Source organism: Neopelma chrysocephalum, unplaced genomic scaffold (genome assembly GCF_003984885.1).
Source record: "Neopelma chrysocephalum unplaced genomic scaffold, ASM398488v2 Primary Assembly neopelma1_97, whole genome shotgun sequence".
Classification (NCBI taxonomy): domain Eukaryota; kingdom Metazoa; phylum Chordata; class Aves; order Passeriformes; family Pipridae; genus Neopelma; species Neopelma chrysocephalum.
This window is the reverse complement of record NW_020897760.1, coordinates 7241932-7266032: the sequence shown is the minus strand read 5'-3', so window position 1 is coordinate 7266032 and position 24101 is coordinate 7241932. Positions and strand designations below refer to the sequence as shown.

The 24101-nt window shown below is 38.5% G+C and overlaps 1 protein-coding gene across 1 annotated transcript in view; it reads left to right on the top strand.

Moving 5' to 3' along the window:
- Positions 1-24101, top strand: part of LOC113972789 (dihydropyrimidine dehydrogenase [NADP(+)]) — a 260733-nt gene that overhangs the window by 196366 nt on the left and 40266 nt on the right. The window contains exon 18 of the mRNA XM_027694199.1: positions 18304-18483. Within this exon, the coding sequence (XP_027550000.1) occupies positions 18304-18483 (180 nt within the window). The remainder of the gene's footprint in view (positions 1-18303; positions 18484-24101) is intronic.

Sequence of the window (24101 nt, the reverse complement as noted above, 5' to 3'; positions counted from 1 at the left end):
TCCATTATATATTGTTACATTCTGGTAGATGTTAAGCCTCTTTATATGTAGGTCCCACCCTAGATGACAGCAACTGTGGATCCTGTGAATATCGGCTTTGTGTCACTCCCTGGGATGACTGGAGTGTTTTCATTCCCAAAATTCACTTTGACATTGAAATTAGATTCAGTGTGACCATCCTTTTTACACAGCTACAGTGACTGCTGAGATTAGTCATTTGTTTGCTATGTTTCACAAAAAAAAAAAGCCAACTCAGTGTTTGGTTTGGTTGGGTTTTTTAATGCACATCAAAATTAGCATCTCTGGGAGCTGAAGTAGAAGACTGCTGCTTTTTTGTAGACTTGCTATGTTCTTTGGATTTATGAATACTGTTTCCTTTTTTTGTTTTTAAGTTTGTATTAAAATGCTTCAAACTCTATTTTTGCATGGACAGACAAAAGATCTACTTTTCTTACACAATGATCTGAGAGTTTCTTGTGTATAAATACTAAGTAATGGTGCAAAGTACAGAGCAGCATTTGTCTACAAAAAAATATAGGATTGGCAAGGAAATGTTTTTAGTGATCTAGATACATTTGGTTTGTTATTGGTAATAGAGCTGCAGTTTCGATGGCTTTGTCTGTAACAATGTTACATGATGTGAACTACAGAGTGGAATGCTTCTCTGTTTTACATCTGTTGTATCTTTTTCTGAATGGCTAAAACTCAAGGTTTTTAATGTCATGCACTTTTTCTTTAAATAGACTGCGTAGCTGTTTATTTTTTATTATGTCTTTTCGATTTGCACCAATGGTAATGGGAAATACTGAAATATAATTTAATGCAGACGTGCCAGTCAGTGCCCAAGAGAAAGAAGATTCGATTTACAAAGCATTAATTCTTGTTTTCTTTTTAAAATTAATCAAATTCTCTGAAACTGGCTTACAGAAATTACTTGGATCTATACTGATCTTTTAGTCTTTACAGAACAATTTCTCTTTTCAACAGATTTTTCCCCAAGATGGTGAAAAAACTCTTTTTTTGTCCCTAGGTTTCACCATTTTAACGTAAATCATCTCTAGAACTGATTTTAAAATCCTTGGGATCAGAAGTATCCTCACTTTGAGTGGCTTCTTTCTGTTTCACTAAAGTAGAGAAGTCATTTAAACTAATCTCAGATAAATGGATTCTAAAGTGGCTGTGTAGGTAAGGGTCTGAACTAGTTCAATTGCATTTATTTTAGAATAAGCCTTTAGTAAACTTCGTGCAAGACTGTGAGTACAGGCCCTAAGTCTTTCCCTTATGTTGGGAAGGACAAATGGAAGGGAGAAGGAAATGTGTAATCTCTATAGCCAATCTTAGAAGAAATACACTTGACTGCGATTAGACTGAAACTTTTATTTGCTTCTCAGACAAGATAATAATGGCCCATCTTCGCGAACGAAGATTTGGGGAAAGGTCTTTTACCTTTCCAGCCTGCGCAATGGATTTTTTAGGTGAGACACAGCCTGTGCTGGACTGAGCCCACCCTTTAATCCTAAGGTTCATCTGCCGGGGCCAAGCAAGCTTGGACAATGGCAGTGAGGTCCTCAGGACGTAGGTTTGTTTAGAGTGACCTTCTCATAGATGGATGGCCACACAGGGCTAACGACCTCCATCAGGCCAGGAGACTGGGGATTCGAACCCGTGGTCGCAGCAGTGAAAGTCCTGCACGCTAACCACTAGGCCACCAGGGGTCTCTCAGACAAGATACATTGTGATAGACAGAAGAAGACAGCCTCATCCTCACAGGTCATCTTTGTAACCTCTTTAGGATTATGAGAATCATTACCATTGTTTTTCTTCTTAAGAAAGTCATACGAATAGCCAGCTAATATATCCTTTCCTGAATTCCAATCTCTCTCATGTATCCTTGGTATCAAATGCTCAGGTTGTTTCTTCAGCAGTCACAATCTCTGCTGCCTACAGCTTTGACAGTTCACTTCTGCTTTCTCAGTACCAAAATACAGAGCAAGTACAGAATTTGTAGATAGCATCAAATAAAAGGATCTACAGAATGATTCACTAATAAAGATTCAATGCATAGCATGTCCCTGAGTTAGGTAGTTAGAAGCTGGGACTCTATTGGAGGAATTATGTATGTGTCCCATAACTTGATCCCAGGTATCTGCTTTGGACACTGTTGCTGTCACTGTTTGGTTCTGATTAGACACTTGGACTGACATAATACTGCACATTTTGTGATCTGACTTCATGTTTCCAAAACCGCAAGGACACCTTATGATGAATCCAGAGGCAGAAAGCAAACAGCCTGGGCTTTTGTGGTGCTGGAGCAAGCTCTGTGCTCAGCTGTGCCAAATAAGCAGTGGGCTTAAAACTTGGGAATGCATACTGCCACTGTTATCAGCGCCCTGTTACACAGAATTCCTCATTAGCAGCATTTTAAAAGGGTAAGGAATGTCAGATAATCCAGTATTAAACACAGTCTCATACTAACTGCTAAGTAACACAGACCATATTGATCCATCCATGGAGCCCAGCTAGAGAGCCTGGGAGAGCAGAACTTGCTTGGCCACTGGGCTTCCCTTCACTGTGGCTCAACAAGAGACCTGTGTCTTCTCTGCCATGGGAGGGTGACATTCATGGGCTAGGATAATAAGAAGGCTTTGTGTGAGTTGATTTAATTGCAGTATGGCATATCTGTTAGAGGAAAGGTTTATGAATAATAAATGTTCTTCCATTAAAAGCAAGATCAGATTTTCCTCTGCAGCTATTTGACCTACAATCAGTTCTCCATTATTTTTTCCAATTCCAATTGCTTTTATTTTTAAAACATGGGGATTTATTTTCCATTTACAAAATCATTGTACATAGGAACGCAAGTCAGGAGACAGGTGGTAAGCCATATTTTGCTATATGCCATAACCACCTCAAGTGCTATTAAGCAGGTATATTAGAAAATGGTTTGGGGAGAGAGTTTCAGTATTCAAAATATGTTCTATCCACTCCTTTAGAAGATGGAGAGCAACATCTTAGCATTGTTATTCGCGAAAGGCTTGTGTGTAAGGAAGTTTGCAGCAGGTATAGAAAAAAACCTGAATCGTTGTAATCAGAAGTAGCTGGGATTAAAATTTCATACAGCAATTTTAAGAGCATTCTTCCCCTGTATGGACTTCTGAGATATTGCAAAAAGAGCCCGCTTGTTTTTTAAATTCTCATTAAAAATGCTGAAACATTTCAATCCTTCTTCAGCTGATTCCATAGCACTATACTTTTTTTAACATACCTGAATCCACCAATCCTTTTTCAGTACAGATATGAAATTAAAAAATAATCACAGTTTTATTTATGGAGATAATCCTGCACTCACTCCATACCAAAAGCTCCAGAAATGTCTAGCTGCATCTTTCTAATGACCTGAGGTACAGGTCATTACTACAGGCTTACAATGAGGCTGAAGTATTTTATTTTTAATTTAAGTAAACTTTTTTTAAAGCCTAAATGTATCAAAATAAGATGTATATTGGAATTTTTTTTTAACCTTTTTCATCATGTCTGTGATTTACCATGGCACATTGATGGTTTGTTAGATTTTTGCAAGGCTTTGGAAGAGACATACATTTTTAAAAGTCATCTTGCTGCAGGAAATTAAAATGGGAAACAATTATAAAAAATTCCAGCAGAAAGAGAAAATGTGTTATGGAAAAAGCAATAAAAGCGTAAAAATATTAAAGTAAAAATCACTTCACAGAAGCCTGTATGATTCAATTGTAGATCAATATTGTGTAGTTAATGCATTAGCAGTAGAGCATTAATTTGCAATTACAGCAGGTGATCTGATCCTCTGTGTTCTGTCCGTTGACATAAATGACCTTTTGTTGAAAGAGATTCTGTAGTCATTATTTCTAGCAGATGTAACAAAAAAAAAGGTAGAACAAAGGGGTACTTTCTGAAGTATAGTTGTTTCATGATGGAGCCTTTTAGCATTATATTGTGGTATGGAATACTTTTGTTAGTCTGGAACATTGGTCATTGTCATGTAAAGAATCTGGGTACCTTTTCAAAGAAATTTCTTTTCTCATGAAGTATGGAGGTCACACCTCCTGTTGTAGACATGAGTGTCTGTAAGGTCTGTAAGGCTTTCTACACAGCAGCAATTTAAAATCCACCTATATAATGCTGCTTCCCAGCAGGGCAGCCTGTAGCTTTGCCCTGGTCCGTGTTTCAGACCCACCTTCATCCATCTTAATCTCCCACTTATCCTGGATGGGACGTAGTGCCTTGCAGTTCTGCTCCTATGGGTGCTGTGCTCTTGTCCTCACCATGTTGTATTCAGCCCACATGCACCTGCTGCCTCTGGGCCTTGCACCATGACCCTCCTCATCTCTCAGGCAAGGAAAGAAGGTGGAAATGTACCCCACCTCAGCGGCAGAGCTGCCATGAAGCTGGATCTGTCCCATGCCCTTCTCTCCTGCCCAACACCAGTTGTGTGTGAGACCTCAGAGAGAAGAGGGAGACCTGAGGAAGAACAAAACCATTCTGGAAGTATGGCAGCCCATGATAGCAAAGCAACAGCACTGGCTTTTTGCCTCTGTAAGATGAACTCTCTCTCCAACACAGAACACAGTTGTTTTTATGAGACAGCTTGTGGGTTTTTTAACATTTTCAAGGAGCCCTCTTGTTGGTACCTCTTTGGAGCCAGAGTCTCAAGGGATTCAGTACAGTTTGATTATTATTTTTTCTTCAGCAATCTTTTTACTGAAGCATTTAGGAGAGAGATTTTTATAGCAGCAGGATGGCCCTTTGTGTGTGAATAAACAGGCTTTTCTATCACAAAATAGTGGGACTTGATCTATGAGAGAGCATTGTTATTGTATTTGTGCAAATGTGAAACCCTGTAAGGAACTCTTCTACATGGTATAAAATGCCCTGGCTATCAGGAAATAAAAGTAAGGCTCTGAAAATATAGTCAGTGTGAAACATCGGGGGGAAAAAAGATACCTTTTCATGAGCACTATGTCTTATCTTAATGTTTAGATGCTACCACTTTCTCCCTCCCTCTTAAAAAAAAAAAAAAACAAAAAAAACCCAAAAAAACCCCACCCAAACAAAACCCGCAAAAATCCATGTAGTAAATGTTTGCTGTAATCGTTTATCATGTTTTCCCCCCCTTTATTTTTAATTTTCATTAGGACCCTGATGCATTTTGTCTATACTTTTTTTATGGCTACAGAACTGCAAAGTAGAGAGCTGGTTCTCCGTGCACTTCATTACTGTTCTTTTAAGCCTGTCTCAGTGTCTGTTGAAGTCAGTGAAGACTCTGATATCTGAATTAAGTGAGAAATAGATCAGGCAAAAAAATTCTGATCCAGGAATTGGTTTTTATGCCATTTAGTGGTATGAACAGTGAAGAACTAAAAGAGATTCTAATGATGGGAGTACAGAGCAGGTCAGTGATGGAACTGGCCCTATGTTTTAAAATTCCAGGTTTGGTTTATACTGATAACAATTGGGAAAAAAATATTTTGTGTTGCAATGAATAGCTGTGATTTTGAATGCAGAGGGAGAACTCAGTCTTTCCTTGTGTCCCATCTCAGCTCTGTATGAGGAGAACGAGGTCAGGTGGATTGCTGCAAGTCTTAAACAACCACAGGGTGCCATTGGTGTGGCAGAGCAAGGCTATGCTTCTCCTGCCTGGACTTTCAGAGAGGTGGAAGACTTTTCTCTGTGCCAGGCAGAGAGGGCTCCAAGGGCCCAAGAACAGGGACACTTCGGCACCAGATGGACACTGTGAAGTTTCTGACACAGGCTGTGGCTCAAGAGGTAGAAGAACAAAACCTTTCTGTACAAAGCTGTCCATGGCACAGAGAAGTTAAGGTGCTGGAGCTAATTCTTCTATCACCATTTAAAATGATGAGTGAAGAATAAGTTGCTAGATGCAGTAACAGGCCACCAAAATGATATCAGACAAGATTCAAGGGATGACTCTTTACACTCACCAACAGTTTTAAGGAAAAAAAGAGGCCACTTAAGGCAAACCCACTTTTCAGATATAAGTCCTTTGATTGAGATAAGTGTAGTTTCCTGTAGAAATAGTAGTTTTTAGACCGTATTCCCAAAGAAACTCGATGTCTGTTTGTACATCCATTTGAGTGCCTTGGTCACATTTGAGCTTTGTGGCCATTTTCACTGAAATTTGCCAGAAGATAGAAAGTATTTTGCTCTAACAAGTTTTGAGAAAACAAAAAAGTCAGGCAGAGGAGAGAGCGTAACTGCATTCCTTCACTGTAAGCACAAGCACACTATGAGCTCACCTTTATTAGACCTCTGAGAATCCACATGGGACAGCGCTGTTAGGACTGTGTCAGCCACAGGAAAGGCTTTAATTGGCAGTCACACCTTATTAGACGTCAGAGAACCCAACCAGGAGACACAGAGCTGCTGGAAGCCAGGTATCATTAGCTCCGCTGCTCACAGAGCAGCGCACTGAAAAAAGTCTTCAATGGATGCAGCACTGAATGGAGTGGCCCTTCTCTGCAGAGCTGAAATTTGCAGTACATGCAGAAACAAAAGAGGGAACAAAGTGCTGTTTGAACATGTCAACATGAAATCCGAAGAAAAATGAATGTGAAAGAGAGAAAGAGTTGGGACAGGCATACTCAAGCATTCACTTCTGAAAACATTTCATTATTTTCTGGTTTTTTAACTAGCCCAGTGCTAATTACAGAAACTCAACCTGTTCTCAACTGTCTGTCTTTGCTAATAAAAAAAAAGTAATTAGAGGACTGCCACACTTGCTCCATTACAGATGATTGGGGGGAAAATTACTAATTGATAATGAGAATTTTCTATGAGAATTCCTTTTAATGGAAATCAGAATTTGTCAAACAAAAACAATTTAGAAAGTTTTTTAGTTATAGTTGTAAAAAAGGTCAAATTAGAACAGGTTTTCATTATTGATTTTTACTTATATTATCTTGCCACTTTTAACGAAAAGTTGCATCATTCAAATCAACACATTGTAAAGTTACAGACTAAACACTAGTAATGTCTTTTATGCAGTTCTGCATTAGTTTTACATTGTATTTGGAGCTGCTTAGGGGATTTATCTGTTAGTTTTCCTTTATTTCTGCTCATTTCACCAGCTAGTAAATGAAGTCTGCATAGATAGGATTGTTATTTCATAAATTTGTAAGAATGAATTAAAGCTCATTCTTTAACAATTGCTATTTGTCATTCTCGTAATGAATTCTCATGCAAGGTAGGTTTAACTATCACTGCATGGTAATAATTATTTACTAACAATGAGGTCTTAATTGAGCATCAGCTCAAATGCTGTCCTATACCAGTCACTCCCAGCCTCCATAGGGGATTTGTTCTCCTGGGGACGCTGGGTCTGCTTCTCTTTCTCCCTCTGCCGAGGTGTCTACATTGCTTCCGTGGGTGACATAGGGACTTTAACCATTGAGGCAATGTGAAGAATAGTTGCTTTGGCAACATCTTTTCTCCATCTCTCCCAAGGATCCACAATATTGCTTGTCTTTCCAAAATCCAGTACTGCTGGACCTATTTTTCATGTGGATTCCACTACTGATGTGGATTTATGCTGCCACTATCTTATATGAACATTCACAGAGCTGTCCTCCATGAAGATAAAAGCACATGGTGTGAATTGGCATCGAGTGAGTACATGGAGATGACTCTTCACAAGAGGCTTGGTTAATTGTTGATGAAATTGTAGACAAGTTGTTTTACTCAGCTCAGGTTGCTTCCAGACATGAAGCTCTCTCTTGTAGACAGAGTTCCCCTTGTGTACCAGTGTGGAAGTGACTTGAAATTGAATCTGAAAGCATACCCAGCTCCTTGTTGGATATTGAAAAAAAAATAGAACAAAAGATAAGCATAGTGAAAAATTGTGTTTCTCTTTTCCTTTCTGCCATCTCCGGTAATTACTTAGGGAAATTCCTGTGGGTTTTGTTTTGTTGGGGTTTTTTTGTTTATTTGTGGGTTTGGTTTGGGTTTTTTTAATGTTATATTTATTGTAACTGTAAGGGACTTGTTTTCCAAAAAGGGAAAATGTAGAACATTCGGGATTGCAAAGCTCTGCCATTGGAAAAGTTTTTCTTGGAAACATTATTGGTTACACAAAGAAAATATATGTGTAAGAAATTTCCCTTTTTGTATCATAGCAGCTCTGTTGATCTTTCAGTCAGAGACGGTACCTGGCAGTGAAAGGAAGAAAGGGAGAGTAAGCAGTGGAGGAGACTGTGCTCAGGGAAGGCATAGTCCTGGAGCCTGCACTGATGCAGGAGTGCACTGCTGGGCAGCTCAGCTTGGGCTTGCTGCTGGACTAGCTGCAGTTTGGTCACTGATCTGTCGGTTTTCCCAGTGGTAGAAAAGTGGTTTTTCTGCCCAGAAAGGAGGGAGCAATATGGGAATATAAGCCCTGATGCCTTTTTGAAGTTTTTTTCCAGCTACAGCACAAGCCCCCTGACACAGTTTGATCTGGCTGATGAGGGGTCCTTTTATCCATGCAATTAGAATAGAAGAAATAAACAGAGAAAGCATTTTTCTGAAGCTGGCATTTTGGAAGCTGGCAGTACGTTTAACAAAGAGTTTAACTTCCTTCAATATCACGAGTTGTGTTGCTGCTTTTCTTGATGATATTTGTTATTTGGACAGAGATAGGTAAAACAATCCCTAAGGAAATGTGGAAGTGGGTTTTTATCTCAGACACAAAGGACTCAGAGGGTCAGAACTATTTTATTCACATGAATCTCACTCTTCAATGGACACAGCAGCTGCTGCACAAATTCTTACAGGCAGGCTGATAAAGGATGAAAGTAATTTTAGCTGAAATAAAATGTGGGAGTACTAGAGGGAAAGACTCACAAGGATGAGGGGTTAATCATTGCAGAACTGAACTGAGGTTCCAAAATGGAAAAAATTCTTTTCCATTTGATTTTGAGAGGTCTGCAGCTTTGAAAATCCTGGTCATGGAAGAATATCCCTCGTTAGCTGGTTCTCATTAGAATTTTTTGAAAATTTCTTTGAGAAAACTGTTTCTCATTGACAAATTTAATTTAATCAAAGTAGATCTGGGTTCAGGTCCCTACTGTGTCTGATTCAGTGTCCTGGGATGAACGCTGAAGGTCTACCCTGGATCCATTATGTATTGGTGAACCTGACTGTTGCCAGTGATGAGGAAATAGTTATTCTGTCAGAGGGAAGTCTAAGCATGGAAAAGTTTTCCAGTTTAAACTGATAATCAAAATTCTAAAAATGTGTGGAATTAGCACATTTAAAGAAAAAATATATTATTTGGGTGAATCAAATCTCTTTTTCAGTCTTTTTGCAACATATTTTAGTTTTGACCTTTTCATTCCAATTAACTTGGATTGCAAAATAGACATTTTCTAGTTAAATGGAGCCATTGCATTCTACGTTGTCAAACAGCACATACTGGTAATTCTGGAACTCTTTTCAATACATTTTTCAGAACACTGTTCTTTTCTGAAAAGCATGCTTCCCTAGAGCACCACTCACTTCTGACAAATACACCTTTCCAAAAATGGGATAACAGACCAACTCTATTCCAGAGATGATGGTGTTCCTGTTGGCTAGCTCTCAGAAAACAAAATCTTAAAACCACTGCTAACTTCTGTGTAATGTTACTTGATGACTTTTATCATCAAACCACCAGATCAGAGTGACTTGACTGGTACCTGCTTTAGCAATTTCTTTGGAGCTGGAGGATATGACTCACAGAATTGGGTCAAGTAAATCTACATCTACCTGACACAACTGGTGATGCTGTACCAGCAGCTGCAGAACCACTGGGAGAGCTGAAGGATTTCATTTTCCACAACAGTACTTACTAGAGAGAGGCGAGACCTTTGGGTGTTAATAAATGAAATATTAAGTGATATTCAACATATATTTAAAGATAGTTGTAGAGCCTCTCTATGTGATTGGACTGTTTACACAGGGGAGTTAGTTCATCTGCTTTCAAAGCTATCTTTCATTTTGTAGATCTGCAGTACAATGATACAATTTGCTATAGATGGCTGATTATGAAGCTGTTTCCCACACTCCTCAATGCTCAAGGCATGTGGAATCATATTTGTTTTCTTAGGAAAGATGATCACGATCAGCATTTTTATCGGGGTGTGTGCCCACCTACTGCATAAAGGTCCACTTTGTAGTTCCAAGAACTGACAGAATGCTTTAGTGAGATAAGGAAATATAACCATTCCTCTAGGGGTGGTTGACAGTGAAAAAACCCCACAATTACCTCAGGGAGCCTTCTGAAAATTCTTGATTTATTCTGCATTTTGCCTGTCAAAGACATGGGATACAAAATTGCATCGTTCAGGGTCCCTTGATAAGAACCAGTTTCCCACTCCCAAACACCCAGTTTAGCTATTTAGATCAAAGATACATTAATTGGCAGTGGAGAACTTAAGGGGAGGAAAAATAGATTTGAGTAGGCTAGGAATTAATGCATCAGATAATATTCCTAAAGGACCCCTTCTAGTGCTCTTATCTCCTACTGTGCCCTCATCTGATAAGTGGCTAATGGATTCTCAACTTTTTTCTCCTCCTTCATCACTGGCCGCTCACAACTGCCCAGGGTTGCTGGAGTGCAATACATGAACAAGATCTACTCTTGCAGTCCCCCAGATCAGGTACTTCAGGGTCTCTCTGCCAGGAAGAGTAACCATCACCTTGGTGCTGGGGAAGCTTCTCAATACAGCCTGTCTCAGGAGACTGTTTTGGCTTCAGCAGATGCCATGGGGCTCTTCTTGCTGTCTTTCTCCTTTTAACTCATTTTAAGCTCCGTGATTTACTGGCATTAGCCTATACTTTCAATTAAAATGACAATTTATCTCAAGCTTGTCTGATGAACGTTCTTGAGGTATAGCAAAATATCTGAAATACTTCACTGACTTACTGATACCCACATGGCACTGGACCATCCAGTTGTTTGGGTTTTTTTCTTTTTCTTTTCTTTTTTTTTTTTTTGTAATACAGATTTCTTAAGCCCTCTGTGAATGGTTGCCTACTTTTCAGACCCTGGGGTTATTAGCATCTTTAAATCTTTCTTCTGTGTGTTACCTCTCTTAAGTGTGACTAGTAAGCCCTCAGCTCATTAGGACTTCAAGTCTAGAACTTAGTAAAAATTATTAGGTGGGTTTTTTTCCCATAATTCAGGCAATTCATAGATGTAATATCTGAGTCCTTCAAACTGCTTTCTGAAAGCTATACTAGACTCTGGAACCAGTAGTAGTTCATTAGTTCGTATATATTAGTTCAATTCTAATGTTTTAAAAAGGCTATCATCTATCATCCAATTCAGTTTTGCATCTTGATCCAGTATCTGAAGACTTGTTAAGTAACATCCCATCTGCTAACCTATATCTCTAGAGTCATTTAAGCAGCTAATGTGAGTGAATCAAATAATTCCATCTGTACTGTATCAATATTTTGGAAGCTTTCTTTTAGTTACAAATTCGTTCTTTAAAACTAAGAATCTTGGGGTTTTTTTCCCAGAGAGTGCACCACATTGTCTGATAATCCAATTCCCCTAATGTTCTTAATCCTACAGCCCTCTAGCAGAAGTAATAATTGCTGATAGAAAGGATAATTTAGGCTACACATTTAATGTACTGGTATTCACTGAGACATGAGGAAGAGGAACCGTGGTTATACAGACAGCCTTTCCATAGACATTGGTATCCTGAAGATTGTAAGTACAGAAACCCCTCTCAGAAGAGATTTTATTTGTCTGCATGTTCTCACATTGCAGTTCCTGCCACATTATTATGAGTACTGTGTCAGACAACCAGTGCAGTGTCTGCTGCTTTTTACTTCGGAGATCTGGGCACATCTAAATTACTGTACAGAAGCTAGAAAACATATATTTTCATTTCCATGGGCATATAGATTGCATGGACCAGAAAGATCTTTCTTTAGTTGGGTCAATTTTTGCTAGTTGCTTTTGAGAATAAATTTTAAATTTTATGTGTGCCTTACCCAGATTATCATAATGCTCTTGGCCACTACAACAAAATTAATCTTCTTAAGGTTGCCAATTCATGTGGATACCCAGGTGGGCACAAATAGAATTATTCCTGAAGCATCTTGCATTCATTCACAGCTTCAGCCTGTTTTCAACAAAATCTTAATCAATAGACGCTAATCAAGAAAGCAGTAGCTTCAACTATATGTTAAATAACAGCTCAGGCATTCATAAATGTTTCTTCAAGAGGAAGGTGAATTTATGTCTTCAATACTTATCAGGAAGAATTTTTAATAGAAAAAGAAAGCTTCTATAAAAATATTATTAATGTTAAAATTGAAAATATAATATAAAAACAGTAAACCTTTTGCTTATCATTTGGGCATATCAGTAAAAATATTTCAAAGGGAGTCAACCAAATTCATGGAAAAGCAAAATTGTTAATGCGTTGTAAAACCTCTCACAGTTATCTCAGAGGAATAATAGTTCTTTATCCCCTTGCTATGGTAACAATATTAGAAATTTTGAAGTCAAAGGCCAATTTCCTAATCGGATGACTTTTTGACAGGTATTTTATTTACAGATCCTATGCAATTTAGAACCAAAGCTGAAATAAGTCTCCATCTTCTGGGGAAGTAAGATGGCATTCTGCTAAATGCTAGAATTTTATCATTTGAAGGGAAAAAAGGGAAAAAGAAAGCAGCCAGTGAGACCTAAGAATATAAAAGCATTTGAGATCTCAGAAGGAGTTTAAATCAATGCACTGCCACAGTTACAGCACAGATGAAAGAGCCTGCTGTCTCAATTGCCAGGAATCTACTTAGAAACTCTCACTTTGATTTTTTTTTTTTGGTAGTCCGTTACATTACCACTAAATGCAATATACAGAGACATCACTGCTTTGATGTTGTACAGCTACAACAAATGGAAACTAATATGGTAGAACAGTCAAGCTTTGTGATTTGCTTTTGTATATACAAATATATACCCATCAATCTTCTTACTTCTAGACCGTGTATCACTGCCACCCATCTGCCTCCTTACTGTTACTTCTGTTTTCATAGAAGTGACAATTATTTTGTACCCATATTCTGAAGAGAGAGAGATATATATTTCAGAGGGGTGTAAAAATCAAAATTTTCTCCAAGCTATTGTCTTCCAGAACAAATTCCTCATTTGCAAAGGGTTCTAACAGTGCTTTGAAACAATTTCAAATTGGAGAACAACTGCTGCCAGACGTTACAGGATTCTTGTTCTCACAGATCTTGTCACACCAAGAATACTTACACATCTTGCAAAACAGCACATTATTGAACAGGTCAGCTTCTCTGACCTGCTCCAGTCTTTTGCAGTGAACTTGCAGTATGTGAGATTATACACAGTACCTCCTGTTAGGTGAAAGTAGTATAGGAAAAAACTACCACAAATGTGTCTAGATCTGCATCTCATCTGCAGCCTCTGCTGAAATCCCAGCTATTGATGGAATAGATGGGCTGGGGTTCATTTTTGACACCATATTCCCCACCATCACCCGTCCAGCTGAGATTTCAATATATAATAATGAGTTTATGTAAAAACTGAGTGTCATGGGGCAAGAGAGAGTGGACAGACTAATGCCTGAAGAGGACTTCATTGTTTCCTCTTCTAGTGTTACAGGAAAGATTTTCTCCTTTGCAACATCTGCCAGTGGGAAAATGTAAGGACAGCACTGAATAGGAATTTCTTTATGGGGTGATCTGTCTGGAAATGCCTCAGGCACTTTGTCCAGCTTCTGCATGGTTGGCGCAGGTCTTCCACACAGTCTCCCAGGATATGCCAAAGTGTCTACTAGAACCACATCCATTTTTGTAGAGAGTGAAACAGAAATAAAATGCAATATCTGGGTATTTTTCCCATTGCTTCTAGAAATATAGACTACAGACAAAACTGAAAGGTCTTACACAGACAGAGCTCTCAGTAAACAGTGCAGGGGATTTGCCTCAGTAAACACTTTGGAAATTGGCATCTCTTTGTTGTGTAATGATTCTGCTAAAAACAAAGGCATTTACAATGTTTTATGACTGATATGGTAGCACTTGTCACCAATAATGAATTTTTTCTTCAAAAATATGTAAATTAAAAGTTTCGGATTCATGTGAATGATTAATGACAATCACATAACCTGTAAATTTTTTTTTACACAATAATAATCTCTTGACAATTTACTCCAGTCCCTCAAGTAAGACTTGTAATGTCTCTAGATCCTGTGACAAAGACTCAGTTTTTATGTTTATTTAGTTATAGAACAGACAGGTCATTTCTTATGCAAGACATCAGCAGGGACCTTTGCATGCCTCTCCCATCATTGCATTTTGCAGAGCAGTTTTACTTAGAGCCTTAGCCTGTGATTCATTTCACATCCCCATTCCCCAATGAGATCATTTGGTGTATGTTTGATTTACCAACAGCAAAGCAGGCATGGTGTCTTTTAGTATCTCAGACACGTCTGTATAGATTAGAATTGTAACCTACAGTTGCAACTTACACTGTGCAGTTTTAGATTTCAGAATACTGAGAGCACAATGTAGTTGATCATACATAGCATGTTGGCCTGTTTGTCTCCTTTGGGACATAAGGGGCAATCATTGGAGTCTGGATCTGGGAGAAAGGGAAGGAGATCCAGTGTTAAAAATTAAATTGTAGCAATTCTACTATGAGGACAGAGCCAGGCAATGGAGTGAAACCAAGCTCCTGCGAAATTATCTCCCTGTATATTAGTGCAATGTGAATAATACAGGTTTCTAAACAGGAAAAATGTAGCATCTTCCTCTTCTAGTCCAAGTTCAAGTCCAGAGCTAGAGACCAACACAAGCAAGACAGTAGGACAGCACTTGTGAGCAGGGCAGCTGACAGCTTCATTGTGACCTGGACCTCACTGTGTCCCAAAGGATGCTCACAGGGCCAGTGTCTCATTTTTCACAGAAGAAAGATACTTTCTACCTAAATGTTTCAGGTGAGAGGCTGGGTCAGTGAATAGCTTAATGTTAATTTACTCATTAAACAGATCCAGTTGGATTATTTAGGATTAAGGGATAATTAACAGGTACCATCTCTGCTATGTGATGTTCCAGCACTACTGCTTGCCAGAACCTGGGCTGATAAACCACACAAGCAACTGATCCAGACCCACTCTGTTTCTTATACTTGTCCTTAAGTGGCTTCTGTTGGCCACGGGATGCAAACCACTGCTCTGATACAACATGACCAGGAGTGTGTTCTCTGCTGTGAAGTTGCAGTTCTGTTGGGTTTTTGCTTCAGAGTCTAAAGGGAGGCACATTTTGCTGTGCTTAGTTGGTAAAAGCATGATGCTGAGGAGAGGGGCTGAGCCGGCAGAGCTGGCTGCAGCTCAGTTTCATGTGTACAAGGCACAGACAGCAGCAGTTACACAGCACTTCTTGCCTTTATCTCCTCTTGAGGTGGTTTGATAAGACATTACATGAGAGGTGGTAGCAACCAAAAGGTAGTTCCATTTTAAATACAGCCATAGCTGCGCAGCAGAAGAGGGGGCTCAGGCTCAGCGTTTAGCTTTGCAAGGGAGGGGAAGCCTGTTCCCAGTGCGAGCAGCGGGAGCAGAGCGGGGCATTAATGATGTGTGGAGATCAGTCGGTTCAGTTCTGCTGCAATTTTTACGGATGCGTGAGTCTGAGTCTCACCTGGTCTATTGCCCTGCCACTTCTCCTGTGCTGAAAAGAGGGCACAGTGTCATTTAAACTGGTGATTCAGAGGCAGCCAGGTATGATGCTAAAAACCTCTCTCTGTGGTGTAGAAATTGTCATGGCTGATGGGTCAGGGTGACCTTTTATCTTCATTTTGTTCACCACCTTTTAAAATGCAGCAAAAGCTTCTACATTGATTCATGGAAGATATTGTAAGCCTAAAATACAAATCTTATGGCAAAACTATTTCTGTTGGTTTTGTATGTTTTAGTGTTTGAATCTCTCTAGTTCTAGGAAAGGCCCACAAACATAAGCACTTGCTTTTGTCACAGTGAAATAAGTGAAAGGCACGTCTTTGGCTAATTATGTAAACTATTGGGCACCATAGTCACAAAGCTTCTACAGAAGAGGAGGATCATTTGAAACCACTTGTTTGTTTGAAGTCCTTCCATTTCAAATAACATTTTTTTTTAGTGCAGAGATTTACATTTTTTCTTAAAAATTGCATTTTGCCTTCAGTTCCGGAACTTATTTGGCTTTCCAGGGAAGGCAAACAGTGCACTGCACATAGACTCACAGGGATCAAATGTTAGCTCTTAGTGTGATATTATCTTCTGCACATTTTTATATTATTGCGGTTCATAACACTGCACCACAAGATGGAAAACAGTAAAAGCCTCTTTATTTATAAGGTTATTACAGGTATCCTCCAGTGTATCTCATGTGTATACATCCTGTCAAAATATTTCAGGATTTTGACAACAGTGTCTGAACTTGTTTCAAGTGACATGACATGGCTTTTAACTGTATTTTTTTTATAGTTTCAGTGTTTTTAAGCATAGCTAATAGAAGTGTTACCCATGCACAAAAAAAAATAAAGAATTCCTTGGTGAACGAAAAGGTTTAAGTAAGCATCAGTTAAATTTTGCAGTTAAATAACCTGTATGGGAAATTATTATGATGCTCTCTATAATTGCTATCAGGAAAAAAAATCTTGAAGCCTGTGGAAGTCATAACAGACCTTATTAATGCCCACTGTGTTTCTTCAGAGAAAGATTTTGTGTAATGTAAATGCACTGCATAGAAAATGTTATTGTGCTTATTTTGTAGTTTTCCTTTATTTTTTTCTTGCACAGCTGTAGTGTATGGTATTTCCAAATGCAATGTGTACCTGTCTTCAGGATTGCAAATTGTATTGTCATTTCTAAAATGTGAAAAACAATTATATATTTCCTTATTTTTTGAGTGTTGATGTCAATTATGATCTAAGGTATATTGGATGTGTTTGTGCATGTGCACACATTCATGTTCTAAAATAGGTGACTATTTCATTGTTGTGTTCACTACGTATGCATGGAAGTCAAGTTATTATCAGGAGCACTCTTTTCAGCTTTTATAATAAAAGCTGAATCAGAGGCTGAAAACACTGACACATCTGGAATTTAAGAGCATTTCCAGAGACTGACAATTAATGGTACTCAATCAACCCTGCACCTCATCACTGATGGCTGATTAGAGTTTAGCTAATGAGAAGGTATTCAGGGAACAATCAGGAATTTTTTATTCAGTTGTCAGTTTGGTTGGGGGTCTCTATGGGTTTAAATCTGAGCTGATATCCACAAAATGGTCCAGAAGAATCCATTTAGATAGTCAGACTGTTCTCTGCTGTCAGTAGTTTTGTAGATCAGGGATCACTGCTTTAAATGTTTATAAAGCTATATTGCTCTCTGTGTTTCTAAAGTATCTAAAATAAAGCGTCCTGGCCTCCCAGTGGCTCTGAATGGCAAATGGTGATTAGCAGAAGGGGGCTGTTCTGGTCTGTGCCTGGCAGTGCTCACCCATACTAACAGGTCAGCTTAATGGGTGCTGTTTGCTGAGACACTACCATTGGATCCAGATTCATCTTGAGGGTATCCAGGGAAAGGACAAGAGGCAGTGGGCACAAACTGGAACACAGGAAATTCCATTTAAGTATAAGAAAAAACCTTCAAGGGAGACTGAACACTGGACCAAGTTCCTCAGAGAGGTGTAGTCTTTGGGAATATTCAAATCCTGATTAGATACAGCCTTGGGTAGCCTGCCCTAGCTGACTCTTCTCGGAGCTGGGAGGTTGGACAACACAATCTCAAGACATGCCTTCCAATCTCAGCAAGTCCGTGGCTCTGTGATTTGCTTAATTGGGACCTAACTGGTTACATCTGGGCTTCCTTAACAGGGCAGGCTGGGGAATACCACTATGTGTGTGTCTGCAAGCAAAGGTCTGAGCAGAGATGGTGGTTTGTTTGCCAGTGTGCTTGGTGCACTCAGCATCAACACCCTGGAAGGCACACCTGGGGCTGGGCTTGCGGGCTCACCTCTGAACAGCCTTTAGGCCTGGTCTAAGGGCTGCCACTAGGCAACCTGGCCATAACTAGTGTCATTGAGCCCTTTTTTTCCTGAACTACAGTGACATAGGATTAAGCAGACAGCTAATATCCTCAATTCTTGCAGTTCTTTCCCAATGGAGTTGTAGAAAGGGTCATCTGATAATCAGTGAGTACAAAGAGCTTGATAATTCCATGTGCTTCTCTGCCAGGATGTTGATGATAACTGACTTACTTTTTGTAGGTGTGCAGTGCGATCCAAAATCAAGATTTCACTATTATTGAGGACTACTGCACTGGACTGCAAGCTCTTCTTTACCTGACAAGCATTGAGGAACTTGAAGACTGGAATGGACAGAGTCCTGCAACCATGCGCCACCAGAAAGGAAAACCAGTACCTAGAATTGCTGACTTGATGGGAAAGGTATGTTATTCCATTGCCATTCCTGACACTATGTCTTGGCTTTGAATGTAATTCCATAATCATTGTATGCAGTTTCTGCTACTTACCTTGATTAATCACTGCTGCTGTCACAATTAGTCACCAGGTCTTTTTCGTTCTGAGTATTAACAAATATCTGAAGGCAGCTTAAGAAGGCAAACTTGAAATGACTTGGTACTGGCTAACATTTTTACTATAAATATGATCACTTGATTCATAACATCATGTCTTTAAAATGTCTTTTTAAAAAGGCAGATGCATTAGAACAAATGCATTAGAAGAAGTTCTGGAACTGTTTGTTTTAATGAAACTCAACTCAGTTCAGATTGATATTGATATTGATATTGTGCCAGAAATTCCTGGGTGTTCCAGCTGGGGTGCAACATTCAGGAGACATGCAAAAACCCCCTCACACTGGATCTGACTGGCTGAGGCAGGTGTAACCTGTTAGTTGGAACATTAGATCAGGTAGGAGTGGCCCTTCAGTCACTGTACCTAAGCATCTCAAGGTCTTTCATGTCTGCTGACACCCAAATGCTCTCTGAGGCAGAGAAGTTCCAGGTGAAGATCAATGACACCAAAGGAGTTAATAAATTCCACAAGATCATTTAAACCTAGGAAGTCTGTGATGAAATAGGAATGTAAACTATGGCCTCTATGAAATCCTAACCTCTGGACTGTCTTTCCTCTCTGCTCCGGTAGTTCCCTGCTACAAAAGCATTTTTGTCAGATGCAGTGGGTTTCAACTGCCCCAGTACTGCTCACCCCTCCACCAGGGCACCTGCTGATCCATGCTGAGAAGCAGGGAAGTGTAACTGGCTTCCTAGTGATGCCCCGCTGCCTACTGCTCTAAGCAAAATACCTGCACAGCAGGGAGGCTGAGCTTTTGTTTCTGGTTACTAGAGGGGATCACTTTGAAGACTGATTTCAGTTATACATCATGCCTATTGATTATCCTTCCCAAAAATCTGATATACGCCTGTTGAAAATGTTGTAAAAAGTAAAGAATTACAAAAGAATAGGATTTGGAGTGTCAAACGCCTCCAAATCTCTGCTTATCATTGCTGATGACTGGAATTGGATTTAGCAGGAGATTAGAGACTCCTATATTGTTGTTGTTCTCTGTGGAGCTCTGAAAATTATAACATTACCTTCAAGGAGGAAAGACAATCCTATTCCTAAAGCTCCGGATAATACGCTGCTTAAAAATAAACCAAGATATAAGCAGTTTCATTTTCATCCACTTATGTTAAGCAGTTAAACCAGGCTCAAAGGGTTATATCTAAACTTCTTTCCTTTAACACTTGTAGAAACCTACGCAGCATTTCCAACTCATGTTACAGAGATTTGTTGTAATTCTTCTTTAAAGCTGCATTCAGTGTTCTATCTTTGTATTACCTTTATATTTTACCAAACAGACAACCGTTGTCAAAGACAAGGAAAAAAATTATAATTCTTAGACTTTTTTGCTTGTCACTACATCAATAATTAACTTTAAAAAGGTTGTTTGAAAATATGCTTTAAGGAAGCATTTAATAATTCAAAGGAATCTTAACTTGAAACAGGTCATATGTAAAAGAATAAAAACAAAGCCCTATGTAATCTTGTCTGGCTGGCTCTGTTACACATTTAAAAGGAATAAGACATGCAGAATATAATTGATTGTGTATTTGTATTAGCACTGAACTATATCCCATTGTATCATTGCTACTAAATAATAACATTTAAACTTAAGGAGGCTGGATCATTGATAAGCTAGTGATACATTTTAGGCATAAGCTCAGGATGGCTCTTCGTCCAGGAATGAACAATCAAGGGAAAAGGAAGAAAAATAATATAACATGGGTAAAAGGAAACACTGTGATAAATGATCCTACTAGGGGCAATCAAATACAAAGACTTGATATCATTAATATTTATAATATCATAATTAGCAAGACTGTGCCTAAGCAGTGTTATTAGTGTAACTAATTATGTTATCATAAACTAAGTTTGCAGTATTGTAGGAATCAGTATTCTTACTTTCATAAATTATTATCAATATTGGATTTCATGTACTTGTGTCTAGTAAATTTAGTTAAGTACTGTAGTTTCATCTCAATTTAAACACCAATATCTAACTTGCTTGGCAGCAAGTCATAATACACACTTCTGATTCTCTTTCTAAAATAAATTCACTGAAAAGCATGTCCTTACTCTCTATTTCAAACAGAGAAGATAGCCTATTGATATGTTCTCATCGATAAAAGTAATGTGTAGGAATGTGTATGTTACAGATGGAGTAAAATGTGACAGCTTAAATCCTGCCTTGCAATTTTAAAAACGTACAAGGAGCTGTCCAATTTTGTATTGGTATTACCATGAGATGACATGAAGTTTCTTCAGTTAGACCCTGTGAGAAGCTAAACAGCAAATACTGCTGAACATTTGCATTCAAAAAAAAAGTGAAGATGCTAATTTTGATATGTTGTGGTTTTAGTGCAGTGAATGTAAAAATAAAAAGGATTCATCCTTCTTTTTGTTACAAGATTACTGTTATTTTCAAATAGAATCACAGGGATAGGAAGTTCAGGCATTTGACATTATAATAATAAGGAACTGGGAGAGAATTATTTTCACCAGCATCAAGAACCACTTGCTTTCTGATTGTATACAAATTCATTGGGCCTCTACCAGTTTTAAATAGATTGCAAATTTAGGAGCCATTCTGTTTCCAGCTAGGTATGCTCATAATTGTATCTGTTTTGTTTCACAGTGCAATATTGAGTGATGATGTCTGTATTTTTATATAACTGTGGGCTACTTTTTTTAAAATTAATTTTCTGTCTTGATTTCAGTATCAAACAGATGCTGAGTGCAGACTGTTACCACAGGAGAGTGACACAGTGGAGTTTTGTCATGAAATATTGTAGTATTCAATGACCAGAGTAAACTAAAGATAAATACCTTCTTCTAAATGGTACACCTGACATCAAACTGAAGCTGTCTTGCCATGCAGTCACCAGATAAATGACAAACTGAGCAGTTATCACTGACGGTTGTTACATTTATCACAATAATTTCCTTCTTAAACAGAAAGAATACTGAAAGTGCTGTGCTAAACAGTGTAATATAACAAGCAGTTAAATAGCAAACATAAAATGCTTGGTCTGAGAAAGGGAATCATGTTGATTATTATCTGTTCATCCTTCTGTATTAATAAAACAAATACTTCCATTTGATAATTTATAGCTGTTGAAATATCAGAAGGATCATAGCACTAGATGCTATTTTGGAAACTCGAGTGCTGTTTTTGTTTTTCACTGTTCCAGAATCTATTTTTTTTTCGTATATAGACCCTAAATTTATCATCTTTGACACAGAGGTAGATATTTTCCAATGGTTTTTTCAGTAGCACTAACTTTTTCCCTTTTGCTAACACAGCAGTTGCTTACGAGTGTCTAGAATGTGACCTGTAGTACTACACTAACTGTAGTAGCAGTGAGATTTCCACTTAGAAATGCTAGCCTCAGTTGTGGCTTCCAGTCACTGGGTAATATAGTATTCCATAGCTTCACCAATTTTACTCATTCTTTCCTGTGGTTGTAGTCTTATCCATAACATCTCCAAAAATAGTCCTAGCACAGATGCTGCATCAGACTCACAAAGATGGCCAAAGCCAGTCTTCTGGGCTTCCTTCCTCATTGCTTTTTTGATGGCTTATTTAGTTGGCATTTGCTTTTTTTTCTGTGGGAGAACCTGACATTTGAAGCCTTGGCACAGATGACTGTCATTCATATCAACTCTGAATCACCTTTGCATTAAATGCATGGAATAAAACTTGTCAGCTTGTCTCAGCTTTAATCTCAGTTTGCAAATCTCAACACTGAGATGAGAGAATGGCAAGGTAATGATGACACCACCCTGCTTCTCACTGACTCCTTCAAGGAAGAACTTTTGTAAAAGCACACTTACCTCAGCATGAATTTAGGACTGAGATCAAGTGCATGGTGCAGTCAGGCAGACAGTTAAGATGTAGTGCACACTCTTACAACCCAAAGTTATTAGGGTGACTGCATAAAAGAGAGGAAGGGCATAGTTAAGTCTCCTTACAATCCAGAATTAACAGAATTATGTTTTAAAATAATATTCCTAATTTTCTCAGGAGGATACATGACCAGGAGTGATAAAGATAACTGTTCTCACTAGGTGTCTGGGTAAGGTACAATATTCCCCAGAGGTGCAATTTGATCTCCTGTGTGTATCACTGTCTCACCTTGTCTGTTTGTTACAGGACTCTTTTATTAGTTGCTCACTGATCTTAATCCAGAGAGCTGAAGTGATTATGTTCCAGAAATGCGATGGTGTCAGCTGGTGATCACAGAAGTGGTACAGTGTGTCTCTGTATAAACTTCCACCTATAAAAATCATACTTAATGCAGTGGCCACTATACATGTCAGGGAACTAAACATCAAAAATATGGCGATATATTCAGTTGGTAGATGTGGGTTTATAGGAAGAGATAAATATGGATGTTTCGTACCTTGCTTTCAGCACCACAAGTTTTCCAAAAAGTGACATTTGTTTGATCATGTCTAAAAGATAAAAAAATAAAAATAAGAAAAAAAAAATTTAAGCATCTTGATTCCAGAAATATGCAAAATACAAACAAAACTGTTTTAATAGTGGATAATTCTCAACTGGAAAGGTTGTGCTGTACTAAAAATAATAAAACTGTATGTGATAAAAACACATTTATAAACAGTGGCTTTTTTCAGCAGACAGAGAAAGAGAATGATGCTGTACATGCACAGTATGTGAACCTCCGTGAAAATTCACCTTGGATTTAGCAAGCTGCTGATTTTCTTCTCTGAATGGACTTCCCATTGGAACAGACTTCCTATTAAGACTAAAATACTAATTTCCTTCAAGTATCTACGGGTACTGAAAGCTGAGTCTTCTGAACAATACAAATTTGCTAAATCCTAACTGTATTGCAGTCAAATCTAAATAGCCATTTATATGGAAGAGAAAAAAAAACCTTTCTATACCAACTAGATTTCATACCAAATATTAAATCAACTCTTAAATAAATAAATTAAATGTGAACTCCCAGCCATGCACAAAATTTTGGCTGCTTTCAGATTCTTCAAGATCTCTGACTGCCTTCACTGAGCAGAGGTTTTCACCCTTCATTTTTGGAAGTGCTCCTTGTTCTTTGGGAAGGCAAATTTGTCCAGTATAGTAAAGAACTGTCCTCTTTTTTCAAACACTGCATAAAAAAGACAGAACAAATGGTGTTTGTGGCCATGTCCAGAAATACAGGGCATTTCATCGTATGTTGATGATTGCAGTTAAAAAATAGCATTGATGAAGAAACTCTTTTTCCCATATTGCCATCAACAGTTCTGAAGAAGAGTCAGAGGGGGGGAAAAATAGATTTAGGATGTGGTGGGTTGATCCTGACTGAATGCCAGGTACCCACCAAAGCCACTCTATCATTCCCCTCTGCAATTGGACAGGAGAGAGAAAATATAATGAAAGGCTCATGAATTGAGATAAGAACCAGGAGAGATCACTCACTGATTACCATGACAGGCAAAACAGACTCAGTTTGGGG